We start from the raw sequence: 24,709 nt of genomic DNA, 5'->3' as shown, positions 1-24,709 counted from the left end.
TAGCCAATGATACAATACATTAAAGATACATATGAAGCAGCTACTGATACAATGCGATTCAATGCCAATACAAATGCGCTGCGATACAAATGCCAACTTGTATCCGATGCACACTTTTTTAAAACAATGCATCGCATTGTGAACTTTTATGCCGATGCACTGTTGTGAATCAGTGTATCTTACCATCCCTACTTTCTATAAAGCTACTTTTGAGCATTTTATGGTGATTTCTGTCATTTTTGAAACATAAAGTAAATGGAAACGCAGAGTGAGGCTTCAGAATATCAATTTTTAGCTTTTTAGCTTTTTTGGGGGTCATATACAGTACATTTAGAATGACATGCATATCACTAAATACTGACACAGTTTTAATTTCTGGGTGTACTATCTCTTTAAAAACTATGCCTTATCAGGTAAGAGACACTTGAATGTGACTCTAGCTGGGAGAGTGTGGCCAATGTGTCAGTAGTCAGCGTGAGGGTGTTTAACATGCTTGGCCATATGTTTGACCTCTCTATAATCAGTAGCTTCAGGCCTCGAGGTCTGCATGAGGTCACCGCAGGTGTGAAGCAGATGTGGAGAACAACACTGGTTCAGGTGTCCTAAAAGGCAACAAACACCAGCCTGTCAGTAATCATCAGCCTGCAGTCTGTTTGTTGACGGCTTACTGCAGGTACAGTATACAGAATCAGTCTTAAAAGCAATGGGTGCAGTTTTTCAGTGTTTTCTCCTCAATCTATCCATTCACCATAAGGGTGCCTTGTCAGTCTCATAGCAGAGTGTAGTCTGTTGATTTAGAAACACACTAAAAACACAAGTTACATGTGCAAAGATACATTAGGATGCAGAGCAGTATTCAAAAACCCAGATACACAGAAATCCGACATTTCCATATTACTCAGTGTGAATTTTGATTGGGCTGTTGGATAACAGAGATTGAAAGATTCAATAGATTTCGTCTACCGTTCTCCACATATTGAGGTATTGTGCTCCACATGAGCCGCTCTGTCCAACTGTGAAATAATAGGGGAAGTGATGTCATCAAACGGTGCTGTCTTCAAAAGACAAGGGTGGCTGGGGAGCAGGACTCTTTGATGTGGCCCCTGGAGGGGTCTCTAGCCAGCCTGCTATAGAGAACAGAGCTGGAGTCTTCAGAGAGATGGGCCCTGGGCTCTGCCGATCCCCATACACCCACCCACACCCACGCGCTCCGTGATCAATAGTGAGTCTTAATCAATCTCAACAATGCCTCACCCACTCCTCTCTTCCCTAACCTCTGCCCTGCCACAGACAGAAAGAGCCGTTTAAAAGAGTGTGTGATTTTTTTACTGCTGCATGCCTGTGCAAACCTAAAGATGCTAAAGTGTTATGGGTGGTAGCTGAGGCAATGCTAAAGTGTTCTGGTGGTTGCTAGAGCATTACTACTCTGTTGCAGGTGGATGTTAGGGTGTTGCTGTGGTTTTCTAGGTGGCTGTTGATCGATAGTAGTCTTATTAGAAGATACTATGGTTTAGATATGGCTTGAACCTATTTTTAAAGTCTATGAGATCCCCCCTCCCCCTCATTTTAAAGTGGTAGTTCTTGTCATTCCAAGCGTGTATGACTTTCTTTGATTCAAATAACACTGGACCCGATTGACTTTCAAAGTATGAACACAAACCACAGTCAAAATATCTTCTTTTATGCTGCACAGAATAAGGAAAGTCACAACATTAGTAAATGACTTTTGAACTATCCTTTTAAAATGAGATAAAAACAAATAATTAAGCCTTTTAGCAGTCTGTAGTTGCCTTAACAAGCACCACTAATCATAATGAGAAACAGTAAATTAGCTAATAAAGTAACATGGTGCTAAATTAAACACAACGAAACAACAACAACTTCAATTTGCCCTGCGAACAGCACTGACCACAAACATTGGTGTGGATAAACAGGTTTAGCACGACTGTGCTCCTCTCGCCCCTCTCCAGTCCGTTTTAATTGGCTGAGTGCTCTTGTTATGAATTGATGAGGAGAGGAAGGACTCGGCAGGGAGCGTTACAGAGGTAGCATTAAAGAGCATTACTTTAACAACGCACCTGCCTCATACAGAGAGAATCAGTTCATACTGAAATAATTAAGGCAGAAGAAAAGGCATCAATCAAGCTACTGAGCATGTGCAGGAAACCACCACAGGAAGAGACCTCCGCTCCATTTGGTATCGTCTGGGGCCTACGGGCTAATTTGTTTACATCCATAATACATTCAAAGGATTTATCTAACTTGCAAATGAGCCTTCATTTACTGGTCCAAGAGGTACTGGGGAGCAGTGGATAAAGAGAGGAAAGGTGTGGAGTTGGAACAGCTGGCAGGGCAGGGAAAGGAGAAGAGAGGAGGCGGATTTAACCCTTCGTCGCCCTGAGAGCTTTCTGGGTCATCGGTGCTTTGTGCAAGCATGTGAGTGTTTTAACAAACACATATCGCATCTGGTTTGGATGTTGGCCATACATGAGAGCTGTCTACTAAAGTCAAAGGTCACACGGACAGTCCCTGGACTGGTTTCAAGGACACTGTCTAAAAGTGACAACTCCATAACAGATTGTCTTGTGTCCAGACACACTCTGATCATATGCCAAATGCCAGGATGACAAAAGGTGTGTGTGCGTGTGTGAGGACGGGATGAGAAAAACAGAGAGGAGAGTAAATGGCTAGTAAAAGGTCTTCTGAACACTGCTGCAGGGGCTGTGTTGAGTCAGCGGCCTCTCTGCTATGATATGGTCGGGAAGTGTTTTCTGTGGCCAGCTGCTAGAGACACAGCTTTAACCAGCAACATGAAAACAGATGGCCACATTTATTGATGGAAATGCAATTACATCAGATATGACAGAAGTATGTACTGGCTTCAAACTTCAAATAGGTTGCAAAGACACCATTCCAGCAGTCTGGTGTGCTTTACAATACAGTAGAATTGTGCGAAAAACAGACTAAAATTTAAAACAAAAAAAGTTTGACATCTGTTCATGGACTAGTCATTCTTTTAAAGGGATAGTTCACCCAAAAATGAATGGTGGAACCACTGATGTCACATGGACTAGTCTATTGATGTCCTTAATACCTTTCTGGGTCTTGAACGTGTTGCGTTGCTGTTTATGCAGGGTTAGAAAGCTCTCGGATTTCATCAAAAATATCTTAATTTGTGTTCTGAAGATGAACAGATCTTTGCACTAAATCAGTGCAATAAATCACAAAAACAGAACTGTAGACTTCACTGCTGAATTAAATTCTCAAGTCAAACTCATAGACTCAATCCAGTCGTGGTGGTTTCTGAGTTAAAAGCTCACTGGGTGAAAAGATCATAAGTAAGTAACAAAACATTCAGGCTGTTGTATGGCCAATTGTTTGGCTTCAAGACCTCCTTTTTTGATACTTTTACATCCTTTTTGAACCTTTTTGATATCCTGGTTATTTTCACTTTTTTTTCAAATATTTTAAAAGCTTACTTCACCTACAAAAATGAAAACCGTCATCATTTGCCATTACTAACCTGTATGACATTCTTTCTTCTGCACAACACAAAAGAAGAAATTTTTGAAGAATGTCCATACAATTAAAGTTAACGGGGACCAGAACAACATTGGAATCTTATTTTTCCACAGACATTTTTCAAAATTGCTGTGTTCCATGGAAGAATGTAACTCATGTAAAGATGAGTAATTGACCCTTTGCAGGGAGTTTGATTGACAGACGATCTGACCAACCATAAGGGCAAAACTAAAGTAAACTAACTAAAGTAAACTGCTCTGCTTTCACTCCGTGAGAACATGATGTCTACTTTGAGAGCACCATGGCTTGTCGGACACAGAAACAACAACGAACAGGTCTTTGCGAAGGGTCAATTGATGACAAAACGGTCATTTTTCAGGTGAACTATCCCTTTACTATATTTGAAATTAAAGTGAAAATAAACGGCTTGTAGCTAAGAGAGCGATGGAGTCTAGAGTTTCATGAAAGGAGTCTACAGGATTGAAAGGAAGGTAGTTGGTGTGCTCTTTTCATGTGTGCAAGCATGTGTAAGAAACAGGGTCAGAGATCCAGAGAGAGTGTTTTGTGGGAAGAGGACAACAGATCTGAGGATCCTCAGAACTGCAGTGAAGCCGAACTCATGCTGAGATTCAGTAGAAACGGAGAGGCTTCAGGCTAACATTCACACTGCTGCTAAACCACCGACACACACACCCAAACTGTGATCTCAAGATGTAAACCTGCTCTCTTATACGTTTTCGACCCGTTGCAGAACCATATGCACCCAAACTCAACACATGCAGTAAACATACGTAACGACTGTGTTCTCACAGATGTCTGTGTCTCCACCCACCTCAGCCTTCTCCATCTGAACGGATGGGGTCAGTGTCGCCCTACGAACACACACACTACTGTGTGTGGCTCAGCAAATGCTGAGCCAATATCTTACATAGATATGGCAAGGGCACTGATGAGAGAGAGCGAGAGGGACAGAGAAAGAGAGAGCGAAAGAGAGACAGAGAGGATAAAGGAGAAAAAAAAATCAATACCATATCTCAACACTAAGCACAAACCAAGCCAAAGCAGCAGGAGTGTGCAGCTTGCTACATAAACTGGACAGCTTCATCAGGCTTCTTCAGCACACCAAACACACACACAGTATTTCCTTTCATTTCAGGCAGGCTTAGGAAAGAGTGTGCATGTGCCTGCTGGGAGAGAGCGGTGCTGGGTGTTGGTTGGCACGCGGAATGGAGGATCTAATGCCGCACCTCCATTTCCCCTGTCCAAACACTCTTTTTTCTCCCACTCTCACACACAAACACGCACACATACACTGGCCGAGCCCTCAAAATACCCAGTCTAAAAATAGCCTGCAGGGAGGCGTCGGCCCGGCTATTATTATTACGCGCACGTCCCGCCCGCCCCTACCAAGGAAGGGGACTAGACTAATGCTTTTTCTGGTGCAGGCAATTAAAAAACTATTTGTCACCTGCCTAGCACTGATGTTCGGGCCCCTGGCGCAGGATTACAGGGGCCCCCTGATCAGACCGGCCCGGAGTTGAGATGGACAAATGAGAGACGGGAGGGAAGAGAGGGCTGATAGAAGGATGGCAAAGCAGAGAGCAGGCCTGGGAGGGTTCCTGATTTATACAGACAGGTTAATACCAGAGCAGCCAAGCCTCTGACTGCCACCGCCATCAGGAAGTCATGCAATATTTAAAGCCCGCCGAATTAAAGACGCTCGGCTTCAGGGGAAATGGCAAAAATAGGAATGTATATGTCTGCAGGCCTATTGTACTCACATATATATGTACATGCAGGGGTGTAGCATTCAATGTGACACTTTTAGAAACAAATTTTGTACACCCACATTTTGGGAAATAATGACTTTTATGGTCATTATCGGCCACATGGTGAGAATTCTGGCAAATGGTAGCGCTGACAAAGCTGAAGCAGTAAGCAACAATCTTACTGTGGCTATTTACCAGTATTTACATACTGGTCAAGTTAAGCTTAAAATCTTAAAATATGTTCTAAAAATACATTTCCCCCCAAATATATGACCCTCGACCACAAAACCAGTCTTAAGTCAAAAATCATTAGTATACTAAGTAAAGATCATGTTCTATGAAGATATTTTGTAAATTTCCTACTGTAAATATATAAAAACTTAATTTTTGATTAGTAATATACATTGCTGATAACTTAATTTGGACAACTTTAAAGGCGATTTTCTCAATATTTAGATTTTTTAGATTTTCAAATGGCTGTATCTCGGCCAAATATTGTCAGATCCAAACAAACCACACATCAAATAAATCAAATAAATCTCAACCTTTATGTAAATTATATATAAAATACATATTTATTAACATTTAAATATATTCCCTTTTGTCATCATTAACGAGACGAAGACACATAAAAAAGATCCGTTGGAGAATAACAACATAAAAAGGACCCTGAATGATTTTTCTGCAATGATTTTTTTGTGGAAAATCAGCACAGTTCTGCAAAATGAAATTAAACATGATAATATTTCCTAAACTGGAAGATAAAAACATAGGACCTGTAAGATATGTAGGACTTTGTAATTGATGATCATTCAAAATAATTAAAAGGAAACAGCTTTCAGATGATGTATAAATCTTAGTTTCAAAAAATTGACCATTATGACTGGTTTTGTGGTCCAGGGTCACATATATAATTAATTAAAAATATATTTATTAACATTTATAATAATTATATTTCATATCCCTAAAATGTAATCATAATAATCATAAATATAAATAATCCTATTTTGCTTGTTTGCTTGGCATGAATAAATAAAGTAGAAAAAGTTTGCACAGTATGAAGAAAAAATCAGGTAGTACTTCTGGGTAAACATTATGTAATTATTATTCATGAGTCAAGTTTAAATCTCAAAAATATGACTCTTTTCAAAATATGTATGAGTGTTTAATATTATTACATTTTCAATGATAATTATTTAAAAAAAAGTAAAATATGATTATTATAAATTAATTGCTATTTAAAAAAATAATAATAGTAGTTTGCTGTTTTGATGTGAAATAAAAATTATTTTGGAAATAATCATTATATTACAAAGGGTTCGATTTGCTTATAAATATGGTATAAAAAGAAAAAAAGAAGTGACATAAAACAATTTTAAGACCTTTCAGCAAACCTGGCTAGATACTTGGTGAATGTCACATAATTCATATTCATGAGTCATGCTGACTTTTCAGAAAGTTCCCACAGTATGTCCCTTCATACCTGGGCTCCCAGCTCCACTGTCACTGTAAGCAGGATGCGCACACATTTGAGACACGCACACAGAAATGCTAAGCCATTGTCGCTTGTGGGATCAATACCCCCGACTACAACAAAAAGCAAGGTGTTGACAGATTCTGAGATGCACAAAAGAGTGACGGAAAGATTCTTTTAAAGGCTCGGCTCCCCTACCAGCCGCTCAGAACAGAAACCTGGCACGTGTTTGATTGTTCCATTCATGCTATTGATTTGGCCACAATACAATTAACATTGCAAAGCGTCAATGTTTTCCAGACACCTCATACTGAGAGACAGCAGGTGCTATCTTGACACAATTCTGGATGTTATGGCAGCTGGTGAGACTCATAACCCAAACATTCCCAAATGACTGAGGACATCCTCTTCCCTTTTGTCATCATTAACGAGATGAAGACACATAAAAAAGATCCGTTGGAGAATAAGAACATAAAAAGGACCCAGAACGATTTTTAGTGGAAAATCAGCACAGTTCTGCAAAATGAAATTAAACATGGTAATATTTCTTAAACTGGAAGATAAAAACATAGGACCTTTAAGATATGTAGAACTTTGTAACTGATGATCATTTCAAATCTGCTTGGTTATGGGTCTTGGAGAGTAACACCAAAGGCCCAGAGCCTTCTGTTTTATCGTCCTCCATCATTTGTGAGGGTGCAAAGAGCACAGACGGTCCCCCAGGCCTTCTAACGAGCGATGGAGATGGACCAGTGAAAAAGGCCATCAAAGCTCTCTGGGCGCAGGGCAGTGTGCCAGACTCAGGTTCTGAGTACGGTTATGGTGGCAGTAAATAGCCCTGTGGAGGTAGTTTATGTGTCCCCATGTGGCAAACCCCCTTCCCCGTTCCAGCTCTGACACACCCTGCATTGGTAATTTACAAGGCAGCTCGTTAATGGTGTGTGATTTACAATGCTCATTTGAATCTCTGATCTCTGCCTGATGAAATCATTGCGTTACAGCGGCTATATACACACACATACATATTCAGAAACGCAAGCGCTGGCCAAACAAATTTCTTTCCTCTCGCCATGTTCTCAGGGGTACAGTTTAAGGCAAATGACAAATAAATAAAGCAATGCATAATAAACCAAACAAACAAATATACAAAAAAATCACGTTTAGGCCCTAAAATGACCAATTAAGGAAAAAAGAAAATTACATATTATTATATTATTTAAAAACAAAACAAAACAAAACAAAACAAAATAAAACAAAAACAAATATAGTTTTGGTTAAAAAATAAATAAAATAAAAATAAAATAAAATAAAATAAAATAAAAATGTAGCAGTGGTACTATTTTAAAGGGGATGAAATTAAAGATGCTTTACTTTTTAGAGAAGGATTAACTAAAAAACAAACGGCCTAAAAATGAGCTATTAGCTATATTTTTAAAAACAAAAACGAAATATTTAAATAATGTTGATAAATATTCAATAAGTATTAAATATTAAAATTAAATAACTGAAAAGTTTTAGTTTACTTAAATTTATACTTTAGAAAAAATCTAATCAACCAGTGAACTATTTCCAGAAATAAAAAAAGAAAAAAAAGAAAGAAAAAGAAAAAAAAAACATCTGTATGTGTACAGCTATAAATAATACATTTAGATCTCATCCAAAATCAAACCTACAGATTTCAAATTAGACCTACACATCACCTCTAAGAATGAAATCAGGCCTACACAACATTTTCCAATCAAATTACACTTCCATATCGCCTTCCATCAAATTAAAATTAGACCGACACAACACCTCATATTACACAAGCAGACCTACAGAGGATTTCACTAAGATGGGAGTAATTTAGCCAAAATTAGAGGCGTAAATCAGGCTATAAAGGCAGGGGTATGCACATCTTTCCATTCCTGTGTTCAAAGCTGTTTGTTTATGTAGTCGCATTGTAAAATCAGACCTTACAAGAACCTTCTGCAGTCAAATAAGGCTAAAACACATCTCCTTATTATCCTTGTTGTCATATAACAGAGTGGTCACTGATCTCTCCACTGCTCTCTCAGTCAAACAGAGCTGTTCCCCCACTCTCGGGACGGGCCAAATTCCTGAACTGATGAAACAGATCTCCACGATGAAATTGGCAATTACAGAAATTGGATTCAGAGCACTGCTTTGTATGTTGATGAGCCTGAGCTTGTACAATGGGCTCGAGATCGATATGACAGTGAATAGACTGGAATTTAGGGCAGAAAAGGGGGAACAACATCACCTTCATAACATTTCCTTTCCTTTCTCTCCCTCTCCTTCACCACTCTTTCTGTCTTCTCTATCTGGGATTTCTCTCTGTGATGAGGAAATCAGAATGTCAGACTTCACCAGAGCTAATTGGGCCTCTGATGTGTAATCAGTGCTGGACAAATGCGACAGTTCTGGTCATTAGCTGCAGCAACGCAAGTTATGTGTCGAAACGTCACAGCGCACTCCTGAAACACACCCAACGAACGGCCGGCCGTGAGCACGCTCGTAAACGCGGCCGTCTGCCAACTGGCCGTACTGTGTCCTATTGATCTGCCTTTGCTCACAGCCTGCTGTCATCTGACACTTGCGCGCACACACACACACAGAAATTAGAGGCAGCGCATCAAAAAGGGCCACAGTCTGGGCCCAATCACACAGGCCTGTCCCTGGCATTGATTGCATGGGCTGCTTTAGAAAACATGAATCTAAAGCAGGGAAGGTCTGAGCTGTGCCAAACCGCCTCTGAGGGACACGCAGGCCCTGTTTACACCTGGTATTTAGATATGTCATGGGTGATCTGATCAGTAGTTGTCAGCTGAGACATATGGAAGGAAAAAAACCCCACATCTCCTAAATTCTTGTGATTGCATTTTGAGTGAAGCATCTCTAATTTTAGTAATACATGCAAGTCACAACATCAGTTTGTTATTAGTTGACCATGTCTGGAAAAAAACAAAACAAAATAAATAAATAAATAAATAAATAAAACAAAAATTAAAAACAAAAACTAACCAAGGCAAAAAAAAAAGCAAAAATGAAGAAACAAAACAAAAATAAAAACAACAAAAATTAAACAAAAAATGAAAAACAAAAAAGAAACAAAAATAAAAAACAAAAAAGAAAAGAAAAAGAAACCAAACCAACAGAAAAAAAATGAAAAATAAAACAAAACAAAAAAGAAACAATGCAAAAAGAAAAACTAAACAAAAACAAAACAAAACAAAAGAGCAAAACAAAAATTACAACAAAAACAAACAAAAACTAAAGAAACAAAAAAGAAAAAATTAAACAAAACAAAAAGAAAACAAAAACAAACAAAATAAAAAGCAAAACAAAATGAAACAAAAATGAACAAAACAAAAAAATGAAAAAAATTACAAACAAAACAAAACAAAAAAGAAAAAAAAAACTAAACAAAAAACAACATGAAAAACAAAACAAAAAGAAACCAAACCAAACCAAACCAAAACGGAAAATGAAACAAAACAACTTAACAAAATGCTATTTTTTTTATATTTATGTATTATTTTTTATTATTTATTATATATTTATTCATTATTTATCTTTTTTTTTATTCCGTTTTGTTAGATACAAAAGGAACAAAAAAATATCAAAAGGAAAAAAATATATATATTAAATATAAATAATTAAATAAATATATAATTAAATGAATAAATATAAAATAAATATTTCTAGCGAATATAAAAATGCTTTGCAACAAGTAAAAGTTGGTTTTAGTGTTGGCAGTAAAAATGTTGGCAGGGCAAGTGAAAAATCGAAACTACTGAGCCAGCAGAAAAAATCCTTATTGTTCTGATTTAGTCCTGATTTAGTGCCATCCTGTTTCAAACAGATTGTCTAAAACTGACGTTAATACCAGGTGTAAACTCGGCCAACACAAAAACAAGTTAACCAGCCAACAGAGCGTAGCGCTCAAGGGCTCTCCAGACAGTGTCCTAATAGAAAAGCAGTGATCACGCTCAGACGCCCGCGTTACCTGCGGCCCATGAAGCGGCATCGGTACCGTGTGATGCGGGCTGCTGAGTCTATAGGTAAGAGTTGGATTAACACAATAAGGCAGGTCAATCTCCTGCTCTAATGTCCCAGACGCACAGAGGGAAACGGCTGGACACACACGGCTGCCAGCGGCCGGCGCTCAATAACTGGCTGAATGTCAGTTTGGCTCACCGGCAGACTCCTGCCCTTTCACAGAGCTCTGAATTATTAAGCAGCCATCTCACATCCTGGCTCTCCCTCTCTCCCTCTGTCTCTGATGGTGTCCACGTGAACAGCTTCTGTATGGGGGAGAGGTAGTGGCATGGAGAATCTATTGAGGAGATGAGAGATAATGGGGAATATGGTATGCAAAACAGTCTAAAAGGAAGTTTGGAAAGGGAACGATCAGAGGGAGCCCCAGATACACACTGGCCCACAGCAGCAAGACACATCGACAGAGACAGAGAAGAGGAAAAGTTCATTTTCGTTCACTCTGCCGCTGGTCACTGACCCTTAATATGAAGGAAGTCTCTCTCAATGGGAGAGCAATGTTCTGACCTGACTGAAGAGCTGATGGGGTCAGGAGGAGCGGAGAGTGTGATGAGTGAAGCGAAGAGAGTGTGAAAAGTTTAAAAGGTGGGTGATGGAGGACTAAATGTTACTTATACACTCTCCATCTCACATATTTACAGTAGCTCTCCGTCCTACATGACACTATCCTTGAAGGAATAGTTTACCTAAAAATGAAAATTCTTTCTCATTTTTTCACCCTTTATGTCCTTCTAAACCTTTGGAAAGACTTTGGTTAATATTTAAAACCCAATTTAAAGAGAAAGTTCACCCAAAAATGAAAATTATCCCATGATTTACATCCTAGGTTTATATGAATATCTTCTTTCAGACTAATTGGAGTTTAATCAGAATTTACAATCGGAATTAATAAGGACCTGGCTCTTCCAACCTTTATAATGGCAGCGAATGGCTGTTGAGATTTTGAAGCCCAAAAAAGCCCAACCATCCATCATAAAAAGTACTCCACACTAGGAGGTTAATAAAGGCCTTCTGAAGTGAATCGATAAATATCCATATTTAAACTTTATAAACCATAATTTCTAGCTTCCGCTAACTGTTGTGTGCGTTCACGAGAGTGTCGTCCGGCGACACTCTGTCCGGCGAACAACTGTCAGCTCCGTCATATCAGAAGCTGACCTGAAAGAGTCAACTAACTATGACAGAACACAGGTTAAGACTATGCCTATAGCGCCCCTTGTGGCAATGATGTGACAATGTAACACTTACTCGCGGCTCGTTTCAGAATTCAACAGCGCATGAAATTGGGCTTGCATAGCAGGAACTGTTTGCTAGAATCTGGGCCTAAACATAACTCTAAAAACTGACTGATCATGAAGGATTTTGATCTAGGAATATGTCCTGCTAGGATAAATAATGTTAAGCATCATGAATAGAAATGTGTTTGATATGCTAAGTGTGTGAGAAAGACTACACAGTACAAGTGCATTGTGTGTAAAAGGGAGTGTCTGTGTGAGTCGGAGAGTGTGTGAAACAGAGGCTGTGGGCTGAGATGGATGGAGATGAGAGCGCGGGCTACTGGGACAGCTGACGCACAATGACGGGAAATTGGAGCGCTGCTATGATGAAGAGCAGGTGGAGGCAGGTGTGGGAGAGGGAGACGCTGATGTTTACGGATGAGGGGATCGTTATAGAGGAGGTCCCACATGCTCTGCTCTGATGTGGCCTTATGTAGCACTGACACAGCAGCTCTGCGGGAGACTGAAAGCATGTGCCAAAACACAAGTAATGGCGACAATCTGAGAGAAAACTGAAGAAAAGAGCAATAGAGAACTTGGAAAGTCTTCAATACATTTATCAACAGCAATCAATTTCTAAAAAAGCTATTTTGATATTTTCTGAAGGGGTAAAAGTGAAAACTAGGTGGTGTTACTGGTTGTATACATATAAAGTTTGTCTTAATTTTTCAGACAAGAACTAATGAAAATAGTAAAACTTATTCAATTATTAAACAATAATTATTATTCATATTTGCAGACGTCAGAATTTGTTTGTTTTTTTCTATTTTGCTCAGGTACAATGAAGCAACCCTAAGAAAGCTTTGACATTGATGACAAAAAAATGTATAACACCTATAAAAATAGATTTTTTTTCACATATGAAATTGTAATAAAAACATATAATATATACAGTTGAAGTCAAAAGTTTACATACACCCTGCAGAATCTACAAAATGTTAATTATTTTACCAAAATAATTCATACAAAATGCATGTTATTTTTTTTTATTTAGTACTGACCTGAATAAGATATTTCACATAAAAGATGTTTACATATAGTCCACAAGAGAAAATAGTAGTAGTGTGTTGTTACTTGAATGATCCACAGATGTGTTTTTTTTTTTGTTGTTTAGAGAAAGCTGTTCATGAGGGACTGACTGATGCTCCAGAAGGAAAAACAATACATTAAGAGCCAGGGGTGTAAACTTTTAAACAGAATTGAAGATATGTACATTTTTCTTATTTTGCTTAAATATTATATTTTTCCATTTAGTACTGCCCTTCAGAAGCTACAGAGGATACTTACATGTTTCCCAGAAGACAAAGTAAGTTAAATTTACTCTGATCTTCAAATTCAAAAAGTTTTCACCCCCGACTTAATGCATTGTTTTTTTTTCTTCTGAAGCATTAGTGAGCATTTGAACCTTCTGTAATAGTTGCATATGAGTCCCTCATTTGTCCTCAGTGTGAAAAGATGGATCTCAGAATCATACCGTCATTGTTGGAAAGGTTTCAAATACACAAAAAAGCTAAAAAAAAAACAAAGAATTTGTGGGACCTAAAGGATTTTTCTGAAGAACAGCAGACAGTTTAACTGTTCAGGACAAACAAGGGACTCATGAACAACTATCACTAAAAAACGAACAAACAAACAAGCAAACTTGTTGCTGTTTTTATTGTGCTTTATAAATAAATTTTGATTGATTGATTGATATGCAAACGTCTTTTATGTGAAATATCTTATTCAGGTCAGTACTAAATAAAAAAATAACATGCATTTTGTACAATCCCTCTTATTTTGGTCAAATAATTTATTTTTCAGATTCTGCAAGGTGTATGTAAACTTTTGACTTCAACTGTACATATTACATAAGTTGAAGCTTTATGTCAACAACCCCAGTCAGCGTGTCACCTTAGAGGCATGATTCTCCAAAAACGTTGGAAATGCTGAGAAAAAATCAGCTGAAATGGCAAGAAACAGCAATGGGACATAGTTTGCAGAGCTTACGTTTACACTACCCAGATCAAATTTCACTGGCAGCTAGCCGTATGCAGTAGGTGGACAAACCACAAAATCACCTACAAACTAATATCCAGAACAGGTTAACAGTTTACATTTCATAGCTTTAAGATGTTGACATTCAGCCGGCTGAAGGACCGTATACAATATTTGTTATTTTGCAGAGGGCTTCTGTATGACCTGAATCAGTGCAGATGCCGGATGAGCCAAGAGGGCGTGTGAATGAACAGTGTCTGAATATTAATGCACAGTCCTGGATTGAGATCCATGTGTACGTGTGCGACATACTCTTGCCCTTCACACTTTAACGCCACTGTTTGTAAATACTACAAGAACAGAAGAAAACACCCATCAGCTTTTATAAAGCTTATAACCAGGATCCAAATATTCCTATACTGTATAATTCACACATCCAGGCCCAGGAACCAGACATAAAGAGTCAAACTCCTATTCACCTGTTCTCCTACAGTAGCCGCAAGCCTAAGACTTCTCAATCAATACTCAGCCGCTGATCCATGCGACAGCATAAACTTTCAACTTACCACATCGGCACCTCATAACAGACATTAATCCCACGGCCCTGAAATCAATACGCCATCATTTCTCTTTTGTGTATTCAGCACCCTAAACAATCCGGCAATAACAAACACAAGCAAACACGGGCTGTATTAATGTCCCCATCCGTTAAAACGGTCTAATGAAGCTTCGTCTCATAAATGACTCTGTCTGGGAGCGTAAGCAACGTTAAATATACATTACTCTGGGCTCGGGAAGTGTGCGGTCAGGGGCGCACCAAGCACACATTTGGTGTGGCTACACAAACAACTGGCTATGAATAAATAAATGCAGAGCGGTGCTTGTCCGGACAAAAAGGAAGACTCTGCCTCACGCCTCGGGCTAATTTACACCAGCCTAGCGGCCGCAAACAAATAAAAGGAAGATGACGAAGTGAGGGGGTTCAGCTCATCAGATAGGTCAGAGAATGGAAATGTAATATCGATCTTTAAAGCGTGATGCACGCGTGCCAGGTCCGACATTTAGGCAATGGTGAGATTTCAAAGCACGTCACGAAGCTTTGAAATGAAAGCGCACTTCTTTCGGGGCACCTGAATAACTGATCACAGTTTAAAAAGTTTCCAAGCATCACGGACAGCTCCTGACATGCCGGCGCTCTATGCCAAATTTAGTGGGTCTGACAGGCAGTGTGTGTAAGACAGATCGTGAAGAGAAAACGAGAGCATCCATCTCTCCTTCTATATGAGCATGCTTGTTTATTTTAATGAGCATGTATGTGAAGTGGGACGGGGAGATGTATACTGGAATACATGGTCCAACTCATCCGGATCCTCAACGGAGAAGCCATGCCTTGCCATCAATCACGGGGAGGAGGCTCGGGAGGGAAGGAGGAAGACAGAAACGGGGAGCGAGATAAACAGAGAGAGAGAGAGAGAGAGACATGGGGGTGGAGGCAGTTGCAGGTTTGCTGCCAGTTTCTTGATTAATCTGGACAATATTCTGTCTTATGAGTCATTTCATTCCCCAACATAGCACAGCTCTCCTCTTGCACAATAAAGAGGTCTCGGCAAAGGCTATTGACCACTTTCTAAAGATCTGCCAGCCTGGAAGACAAATGAAGTGTGGCCTCACATTCAGTCGTATTAATATAATAATGATATCCGGGTCCGTGTCCCCGGCCGCCACACCTCAGCTCCGTAATGTAGGATTAGATGAAGAAGGAGAGCTGAGGAATTACATTCGATTAGCACTAAACAAGAGAATGAGACGTGGAGCGATTAAATCAATCAAGTGCGGGACCGGGACAGTCGCAGAGGGAGCGTATGTATGCGCTGTGTGTGAGAGATAATATGCCCTTAACACCTCGAATCTCTAAACAGTCATTCCCTCTCCCAGACAGTCTATTCTGCGTGAGTGAGAACTTTTCAGAAGGGCCAACGAGGTGCAAAGCATTCTGGGTAAGCGGCGATAATACGTCCCCTCAGCAGATCTCTGCCGTTATGCAGAGCGAGAAGAGCAGAGCTGCGCAATACCACCGAGACATGCCTGGAAGAATGAGGCGCTATCTGAGGGAAAAGCGTTTTAGAGGGAAGGAGTGCCGAGATTCCTCATAGGCTTCTTTTCTCATTACCTCCTCTCCTCCCCTGTCTTATTACTGAGACTTTTCTCAATAAAGAAGATCTGGACTGGATAAAAAGACAGCCACACTCGCAGTCTCTTTGCTCTTGGTATGCTTCCCCTTCTTTCTCTCCCTCTCTGTGTTCACATTCCCTGAAAATGGAGTTTTGTGTCGTCCTTTGAGGCTGTGACTTGGATTGGGTTATGTAGATTCTTAGCGGCCATGTAACCTTTGTGAATCGGCGCTCTGGGATGAAAGTGTTGCATAGACAGAATTTTGACTAAACAACAAAAGGCCTGGCCACATTAGCATCTTATTTTGGCTTAGGTGCCATGAGTTTGTTTCATATACAGTTGCACTTTACGCTCAAAAGTTTGGGGTTGGTAAGATTTAACAAAAAAATGTTTCTACAGTATATATGCTCACCAAGGATGCATTTATTTGTGAAATATTATCACAATTAAAATAACTTTTCTATTTTAATAGATTTTAAAATGTAATTTATTCCTGTGATGGCAAAGCTGAATTTTCAGCAGCCATTACTTCAGTCTTCAGTATCACATGATTTTTCAGAAATCTTCTAACATTCTGATTTGGAGCTCAAGAAAATCAATGTGTTAAATGTTGAAAACAGCTGCTCAAAGGAATATTTTTTGTGTTTCTTTGATGAATAGAAAGTTCAAAAGAGCAGCATTTATTAAAAAAATATGCAGTGTTGAGGTTTAAAGTTTACATACACCTTACAGAATCTGCAAAATGTTAATTATTTCACCAAAATAGGAGGGATCATACAAAAAGCAGGTTATTTTTTATTTAGTACTGACCTGAATAAGATCTTTTCACATAAAAGACTTTCACATATAGTCCACAAGAGAAAATGATAGTTGAATTTGAGCCGTTCAAAAGTCTACTTATATACGCTTGATTCTTAATACTGTGTTTTTTACCTGAATGATGCATAGCTGTGTTTCTTTTGTTTAGTGATAGTTGTTGTTGAGTCCCTTGTTTGTCCTGAACAGTGCCTGCTGTTTGTCAGAAAAATCCTTCAGGTTCCACAAATTCTTTGGTTTTTCAGCATTTCTGTGTATTTGAACCCTTTCCAACAATGACTGTATGATTTTGAGATCCATCTTTTCACACTGAGGACAACTGAGGGACTCATATGCAACTATTACAACAGATTCAAAGCTCACTGATGCTTCAGAAGGAAACACAATGCATCAAGAGCTGGGGGGGGTGAAAACTTTTTGAATTTGAAGATCAGAGTAAATTGAACTTATTTTGTCTTCTGGGAAACATGTAAGTATCTTCTGTAGCTTCTGAAGGCCAGTACTAAATAAAAAAATATGATATTTTTTGGCAAAATTAGAAAAATGCACACATCTTCATTCTGTTCAAAATTTTACACTACCGGCTCTTAAAGGGGTCATCGGATGCCCATTTTCCACAAGTTGATATTATTCTTTAGGGTCTTAATGAAAAGTCTGTCATATACTTTGATTAAAAATTCTCAATGGTTTTGTAAAACAACATCCTTTTTACCTTGTCAAAATGAGCTCTGCAAAAATCATCTCATTCTAAGGGGTTGTTCCTTTGAGTGCAAATGAGCTCTGTTCACCCCGTCCCTGTCTTCTCTCTGTGGAATGACGATCTTGTTTACTTTAGCTGCATTTAGCTGCTAAACTTCCTAACTACCACGTTATAAGGAAAGGCGATCGCAAAGATTCATAAAAAAAACGCTTATACACACTTCTGCTGTAAGTGAAGCTGGATCATGAATGATTTGCGCGAATATAGACGGATATATGTAGATCGGGAGGCGCACTCCCTTCACAAACAAATGTAATCCACTGCATCTTCAGCGGCTCAGATGTCGGGAGTAAATGACGACACTGTTCATTATTACATCCAGCAACACAACACCTCAATCGCTCAATCGGAGATATTCTTGTCTAACTTACATCCCGGCTTTGACATCGAAACAAGGAAAGTTACTGGACTGTGACAGCTGGTCTAAGGTAAGAGCTCATGTCAATCAACTATTGTGGGAGCGGCCTCTGTCGGTGTGACGGCACACCGACAGGCATCTGAGAACGGCTCGATTTGAAAAAGGGGATATTATTTTTATCATTATAGGGTAGATTTGTACATACACTGCCAACACACATTAATGTTCAAACAACATGAAAAAGTGAAGTTTGCATCCGATGACCCCTTTAATGCATAATTTTTCCTTCTGAAGCATCAGTGACAGCTGAATACTTCTGTAATAGTTGCATATGAGTCCCTCAGTTGTCCTCAGTGTGAGAAGATGGATCTGAAAATCATACAGTCATTGTTGAAAAGGGTTCAAACACAAAAAATGGTGGAAAAACAAAGAATTTGTGAGACCTGAAGAATTTCTCTGAAGAACAGCAGGGAGTTCAACTGTTCAGGACAAACAAGGTACTTGTGAACTACTATCACAAAAAAAAAAAAAGTGTGTGGATCATTCAGGTAACAACACAGTATTACGAGTGAATGTAAACTTTTGAACAGGGTCATTTTTATAAATTCAACTATTATTTTCTCTTGTGGACTATATGTAAACGTCTTTTATGTGAAATCAAGGTGCATGATTCTGCAAGGTGTATGTAAACTTTAGACCTAAACTGTATATGAGCAATATCACAAGAGTAGCGGTGTGATATGGCTGTATATTAGAACGGCAGTACATTCTTGCCAAAAAAACTCTTAAAACTACATTCTGTGACACAAAAACAGTATTATTTAGAAAATTATAGTGGATTTTGGTGTCTGCCATGGCACAAATGGTGAAATGGTTGAAGTTCCGATATCACTAGAATATCACACACCACTCAGCCAACCTGTTTTTTTTTTTTTAACATGTCTTTCTGGTCACTTTTGATCAATTTAATATGGCCTTACTAAATAAAAGTAATAAATTATTTAAAAAAAGACTGACCCCAAACTATTGAGTAGTCATGCGACTTAAAAAAGCAGGATGTACAGTGGACATACAACTCTATTTACAGTAAACTTACTAATTAAAGCAGCTCAAACAAAACTTTAGATATCTTTCAAGTATTTGATAACAAACATGGCAAAACGGATTATATTTTTTTTATGCAATATGTATCAGACAGTCAGTGAATGGACAATGGGCGGTCTGTCTGAAGCTGGGAAACAGTGAGGGTGCCACCAGGCCCTGGAGACAGATACCATATGTGTAAGACAAAGTCATGCTGGAACAACCTGCTCTATTCTGGACACAGAAATTGAGAAGCAGCAGTGAAGCAGAACATGAGCTCAGAGGATACTGAGAAAACATGGGACAGACTGAGAATAATATTTCTGTGAAGATAGAAATGTTGCTTCACAAGCTTTTACCTTCTTCTTTCCAAAGCCTGTAATAAAATGCTGAATCACTAATGTTCTTCCAATTAAGAGCATTTTGTATCACAGTGAACCCTAGAACAAACAGTGTTTTTAACATCAATTAGTGACTGCTAAGTCAAGCCTTATTGTTGCTGTTGTTTGTGTTTTAGGTCTGAGACTAACACAAAAATATGCCTGTTAAACTATAGCTACTGATTTTACCCATATTGTTTGTGCTTGTTTTTTAATTAAAAATGTCATACTAATTCACATTTTTGAATCAAATTGCCTTCTGATCATTATGAAATGTTTTTAAACTAAAAAAAGTCATGCAATTGTTGTGCTTCATGACTGATGGCTGCTGTCACTTCTGAATCCATTCCTAGTATATGTCCTAAAAGCATGAATATCTATCTTCTAGGCTCTTTTAAAGGCTTCATCTGCATGCGATTCCTCCCTGGACCTCTCCCTGTGCTGGGCTGTAGTTTCGAGGTTAGCTTTGATCAGTTGGTGAGCTCAGGCTCCAGCGGGCTGAGGGGTTACGTTTAATCTCCTTGCCTGTCTCCATTACAGCTGAATTACACTTGAAGGTGTGCTGCTCAGTTCCAAATGAAAAGGCGAAAAAGAGGGGTAAAAAATACGATGGCTTCAGAAAAATAACAATAGGTAAGTGAGTTCCCAACAGGTGTCCAAGTCTCTAGCAGTCTTACCTGTAAAAGCCAGTAGCACCTGCGGTGGAAGGTGGGGATGATGGAGGAGTGGACGTAACAGCCGTACAGACACTGGGGAAAAAACACACACAGAAACACATGGTTAGTAGAGAATGGCTAAGTCTGAAAAACAAGGTCACGGTAGGGGTTATGAGGGTCAGTCTAAAAAATATCTATATATATATATTTCAAATTTAATACACAATTTATACAAAAGAGCTAAAAAAACAAAAATGAAAAGTAACATTGCTGGCATTAGTGACCAGTACAGGCTGAGGAGCTACATTCGTCCATGTGGCCAGGGAATGGACAGGACACAGAGGTCTGCCAGGGCCGGAATGAGTCATGTGATTTTGAGAAGACATCTGTGATGCTGTGCTGTTGCTGGGTGCCGGCTTTCTACCCAAACATATTGTTTGCAAGCACTCAAGCCAAAGAGCTTGGCTCTTTCTGGAATAAATCAAATATCCATTTCTATGGTTACGGCTCCTCTACAATGCACACAGGGAATATTTATTTACCTGCGGAGAATTGGAAAACAAAGCAGTCTTGGTGCATTCACACACACACTTGCATGGATGTATGTACACGTGTACACACAAGCCTCCGATACACACACACACATACCATGCACTATAAAATAATGGATTTTTTGAAGTTCCAAGGGAGGTTAAGGTCACCGTTATACTGCGATGACAAGCTAATGTGGAATACGATTAGGAATGTGTTCATTGTTGGCTGTGCGAGACTAAACCAAAGTTAAAATCACAAAGTGTGCAAATGAAAACTATACTACTGTATAGTTCAATTCAAGGTACAAGTAGGCATTCTTCACAGTACAGTTTCAAAAGAGCTTTAAAAAAGATCAGAGCCTTGACAGTTCCTAACATGGTATAGATAGGAGGAGGATCAAACCTTGAGAGAAAACCTTGTAGGAGAAACTCACTCTCCTCTGGTCAGCAAGATTGTTTGCACAAAACATATTTTTATATAGTATAACTGTTTTCAATTAAGCATTAAAAAAACACTTATGTAGCATAGAGTATATAAACTCAAGGTTTTAAAGGAGTTGTCAGATGCCCATTTTCCACAAGTTAATATGATTCGTTAGGATCTTAATGAGAAGTCTACAACATACTTTGGTTAAAATTTCTCAGTAGTAGTGTAAAAAAACACCCTTTTTACCTTGTCAAAATCAGCCCTTTTTAGAGCGAGCTGTTTTAGTGCATTTGCCATTAATGCTAATGAGCTCTGCTCACCCCGCCCCTCTCTTCTGTGAAGTGACGAGCTGATATGTTTTTCAAAATTTCCAAAATTTGAAAAAGGGGATATTACTTATAAATATTAAAAAAATACCACTGGGTGGATTTTATTAATTATAGGATGGTTATGTACACACACTGCCAACACACATTTATGTTCAAACAACATGTAAAAGTAAATTTTGCATCTGATGACCCCTTTAACATCAATATACTACATGCTATGGGTCCATACTGTCCAGTAGCATGGATGTCTATTACCCAGTGTATACTGTTCACAGTGTGCCAATTTTCTATATGCACAGAATCCCCAGATGACCTACGACATTTACCAAAAGGAGCAGTACACACAGAGCATACAGCACAGAACAGTGTATCCCAAAATGCAAAGCACTTCCAATTGACCTTCCATGTCTAGTGTAATGAACTATGAATAGGTTCATATCAGCCACAATTTTTATATCTTTTTTAATTACTTATTTGATCAGATTGCCAAGAGTTAAAATATATTACCGTTTAAAAGATTAAGGTCAGGAAGATTATGATCAGGACAAATGTTTTCAACACTAATAGTAATAAAAATGTTTCTTGAGCAGCAAACCAGCATATTAGAATGATTTCCTGAAACAGCACATGTGACCCCGGACCACAAAACCAGTCTTAAGCCGCTGGGGTATATTTGTAGCAACAGCCAAAAATATATTTGTATGGGTCAAAATTATTGATTTTTGTTTTATGCCAAAAATCATTAGGATATTAAATAAAGATCATGTTCCGTGAAGATATTTTGTAAAATTCCTACTGTAAATACATAAAAACGTAATTTTTGATTAGTAATATGCATTGTTAAGAACTTTAACATTAAAGGTGATTCTCTCAATATTTTGATTTTTTTGCACCCTCAGATTCTAGATTTTCAAATAGTTGTATCTCAGCCAAATATTGTCCTATCCTAACAAACCATACATCAGTGGAAATCTTATGTATTCAGCTTCCAGACTATGTATAAAAATGTAAAAATTGACCCTTATGACTGGTTTTGTGGTCCAGGGTCACATATAACACTGAAAACCGGAGTAATGGCTGCTGAAAATTCAGCATAAATTACATTTTAAAAAATATCATAATAGAAAACAGCTATTTTAAACTGTACTAATATTTACCAATATTTCTGTTTTACTGTGTTTTTGATCAAATAAATCATCAAGAGAGACTTCTTTCAAAAACATTTGAATGGTAGTGTACATATTGCATATAGTTCCCCCACAAAAATGGGGAATAAACAAACAAAAAATGCTAACAAGGATTTTTCTTTTTGTGATGATAGCAGTATGCAAATTGCTGAATTAAACACGCAATGTAGTGAGGTCATGTGACGAGACCATATTCCATTCAGAACATTCAGTCAAAGTCTTTCTCGTTCTTTCTATCACCAGCGGCAGCGTAAAACAAACAAGCGAGTGTGTCTTTGTGTTAACACAGATTCCCTGGCCATGTCAATGCACTCAGACACTCATGAACAAACAAACACTATAGTCAGCAGAGCACTGTGGTCCGGAGTCTCTCACAGGTTTCATCTTACTCTGCTAATCCGAGAGGGGCAGACAGACAGAGGAGATCTCTGCAAAGCTTTCTACCAGTGGCGGAAGGCAAGGAAAGCAGTGCCTCTTCATTTCAAAAGTCCATCAAACGCCACTGCTTTTTCTACGCAGGGCTTCCATGCAGCTCTGGATCCGAATGTACAAGAACACATTTCTCCATCTCCATCTGACAGATAATGTCTGTACGTGGATGTCTGCTATATGTACCAAACCGAGCGCTGTGAGCGTCTGTTCCGCAGTATTGACAGGTGTGTGCGGTTCCTTACTGTTCATCCCACTGTGCGGACTGGAGAGTGAATAAATTAGCCCCAGGCAGCTTCTGTTTACTCAGTTTAAGAAATACACAAAGTGTTCAGCAGGCATAAACAAGACGCCTGGGCCGTGTCAGACTGTAGCACCTGTCAGTGCTGATACGGGAATCAATGTAAACCGTCCATCGGCTACACACATGCTGTTTGCACACTGTCAGAGCTTACACACATACACAACAATATAGCTTTGTTACAAAATCTAGCGAGCTGCCTGTTTCCTACATAGGCAGCTGCTTTCTGACAGTGACTGAACCTCAAATGTGAATGATTTGGAGCGATTTAGATCTGCAGCAAATTGTGTGCCATACAAAACAGAACGGCTCTTGAATTGATTCTGCTGTTAGCATGATGCTAAGCTAATTATTATTGCATTATATTTCATTTTTCTGCTTTGTTATTTATTTATTTATTTATTTGACTCTTCTTCCCACTCAAATTATGCTTCTTCCCACTGTGTGGAGTAGAGAGCAAATAAATTAGCCCCAGGCAGCTTCTGTTTATTGGTCTACTGTCATTAGGTTTCTGAACAGAGCATATATGTAAATTATAAAATACATCTGCACACAAACAAACCCAGGTTATGCTGACCATTTCACATTCTCTCAAAACATCTGATATAATACACACAACAAAGCAAATGAGAAAAACGTAAACCTTCAACACAGACTAGCTTATCAGTAATTCAGGACAAATATCATTCAGCTCTTTGCTGATTCTCTCTCAAGGCTGCGTGGCAATGTGACAAACTGACAATGACAGAAGCCATTATTTGCTGTCTGTGGGCTGTGACAAATGACAGCACATCAAATGGCAAGCAATTAAGGCATAATTATATTCCCACAATCACGCAGGACTTCTCTCCATTTCTCAATCTGACTTACTCATCGTTTGAAGCAACAGCAAGACTACAAATTACAAACTGCTCCAAATGTACATCTAAAACAGACCACAGATGAGATTTTGCTGGCCATTTGGGATAAAAATAGTGGGGTCAGTCCATGTCAATCGGTCCAAAAATGGTAAAGTTGGTTGCTTAATTGAGTGATTATCTCTATGTAACAAAACCAACCGTTTTTAATTTTTTTAATTAAAAATGCTCAACAACCTTCACTGGAATACTTCTGGGCCACAGTGAAAAATGTACATTAACATTGTGTTCAGAATTTTTTTCTGTCCAAAAGGACTGAACAGAATAAGCAGAATATATGGTT

The 24,709-nt window shown here is 38.7% G+C and overlaps 1 protein-coding gene across 1 annotated transcript in view; it reads right to left on the bottom strand.

Annotated features, from left to right (window-relative positions):
• camta1a (calmodulin binding transcription activator 1a) overlaps positions 1 to 24,709 on the bottom strand; it is a 409,862-nt gene that overhangs the window by 68,604 nt on the left and 316,549 nt on the right. The window contains 1 exon segment of the mRNA XM_051096020.1: positions 20,325 to 20,396. Within this exon segment, the coding sequence (XP_050951977.1) occupies positions 20,325 to 20,396 (72 nt within the window).

This window comes from Labeo rohita, chromosome 23 (genome assembly GCF_022985175.1).
Source record: "Labeo rohita strain BAU-BD-2019 chromosome 23, IGBB_LRoh.1.0, whole genome shotgun sequence".
In the NCBI taxonomy this organism is placed as follows: domain Eukaryota; kingdom Metazoa; phylum Chordata; class Actinopteri; order Cypriniformes; family Cyprinidae; genus Labeo; species Labeo rohita.
Note: the sequence above shows the minus strand (reverse complement) of the source record. Positions and strands in the feature narration are given on the sequence as shown.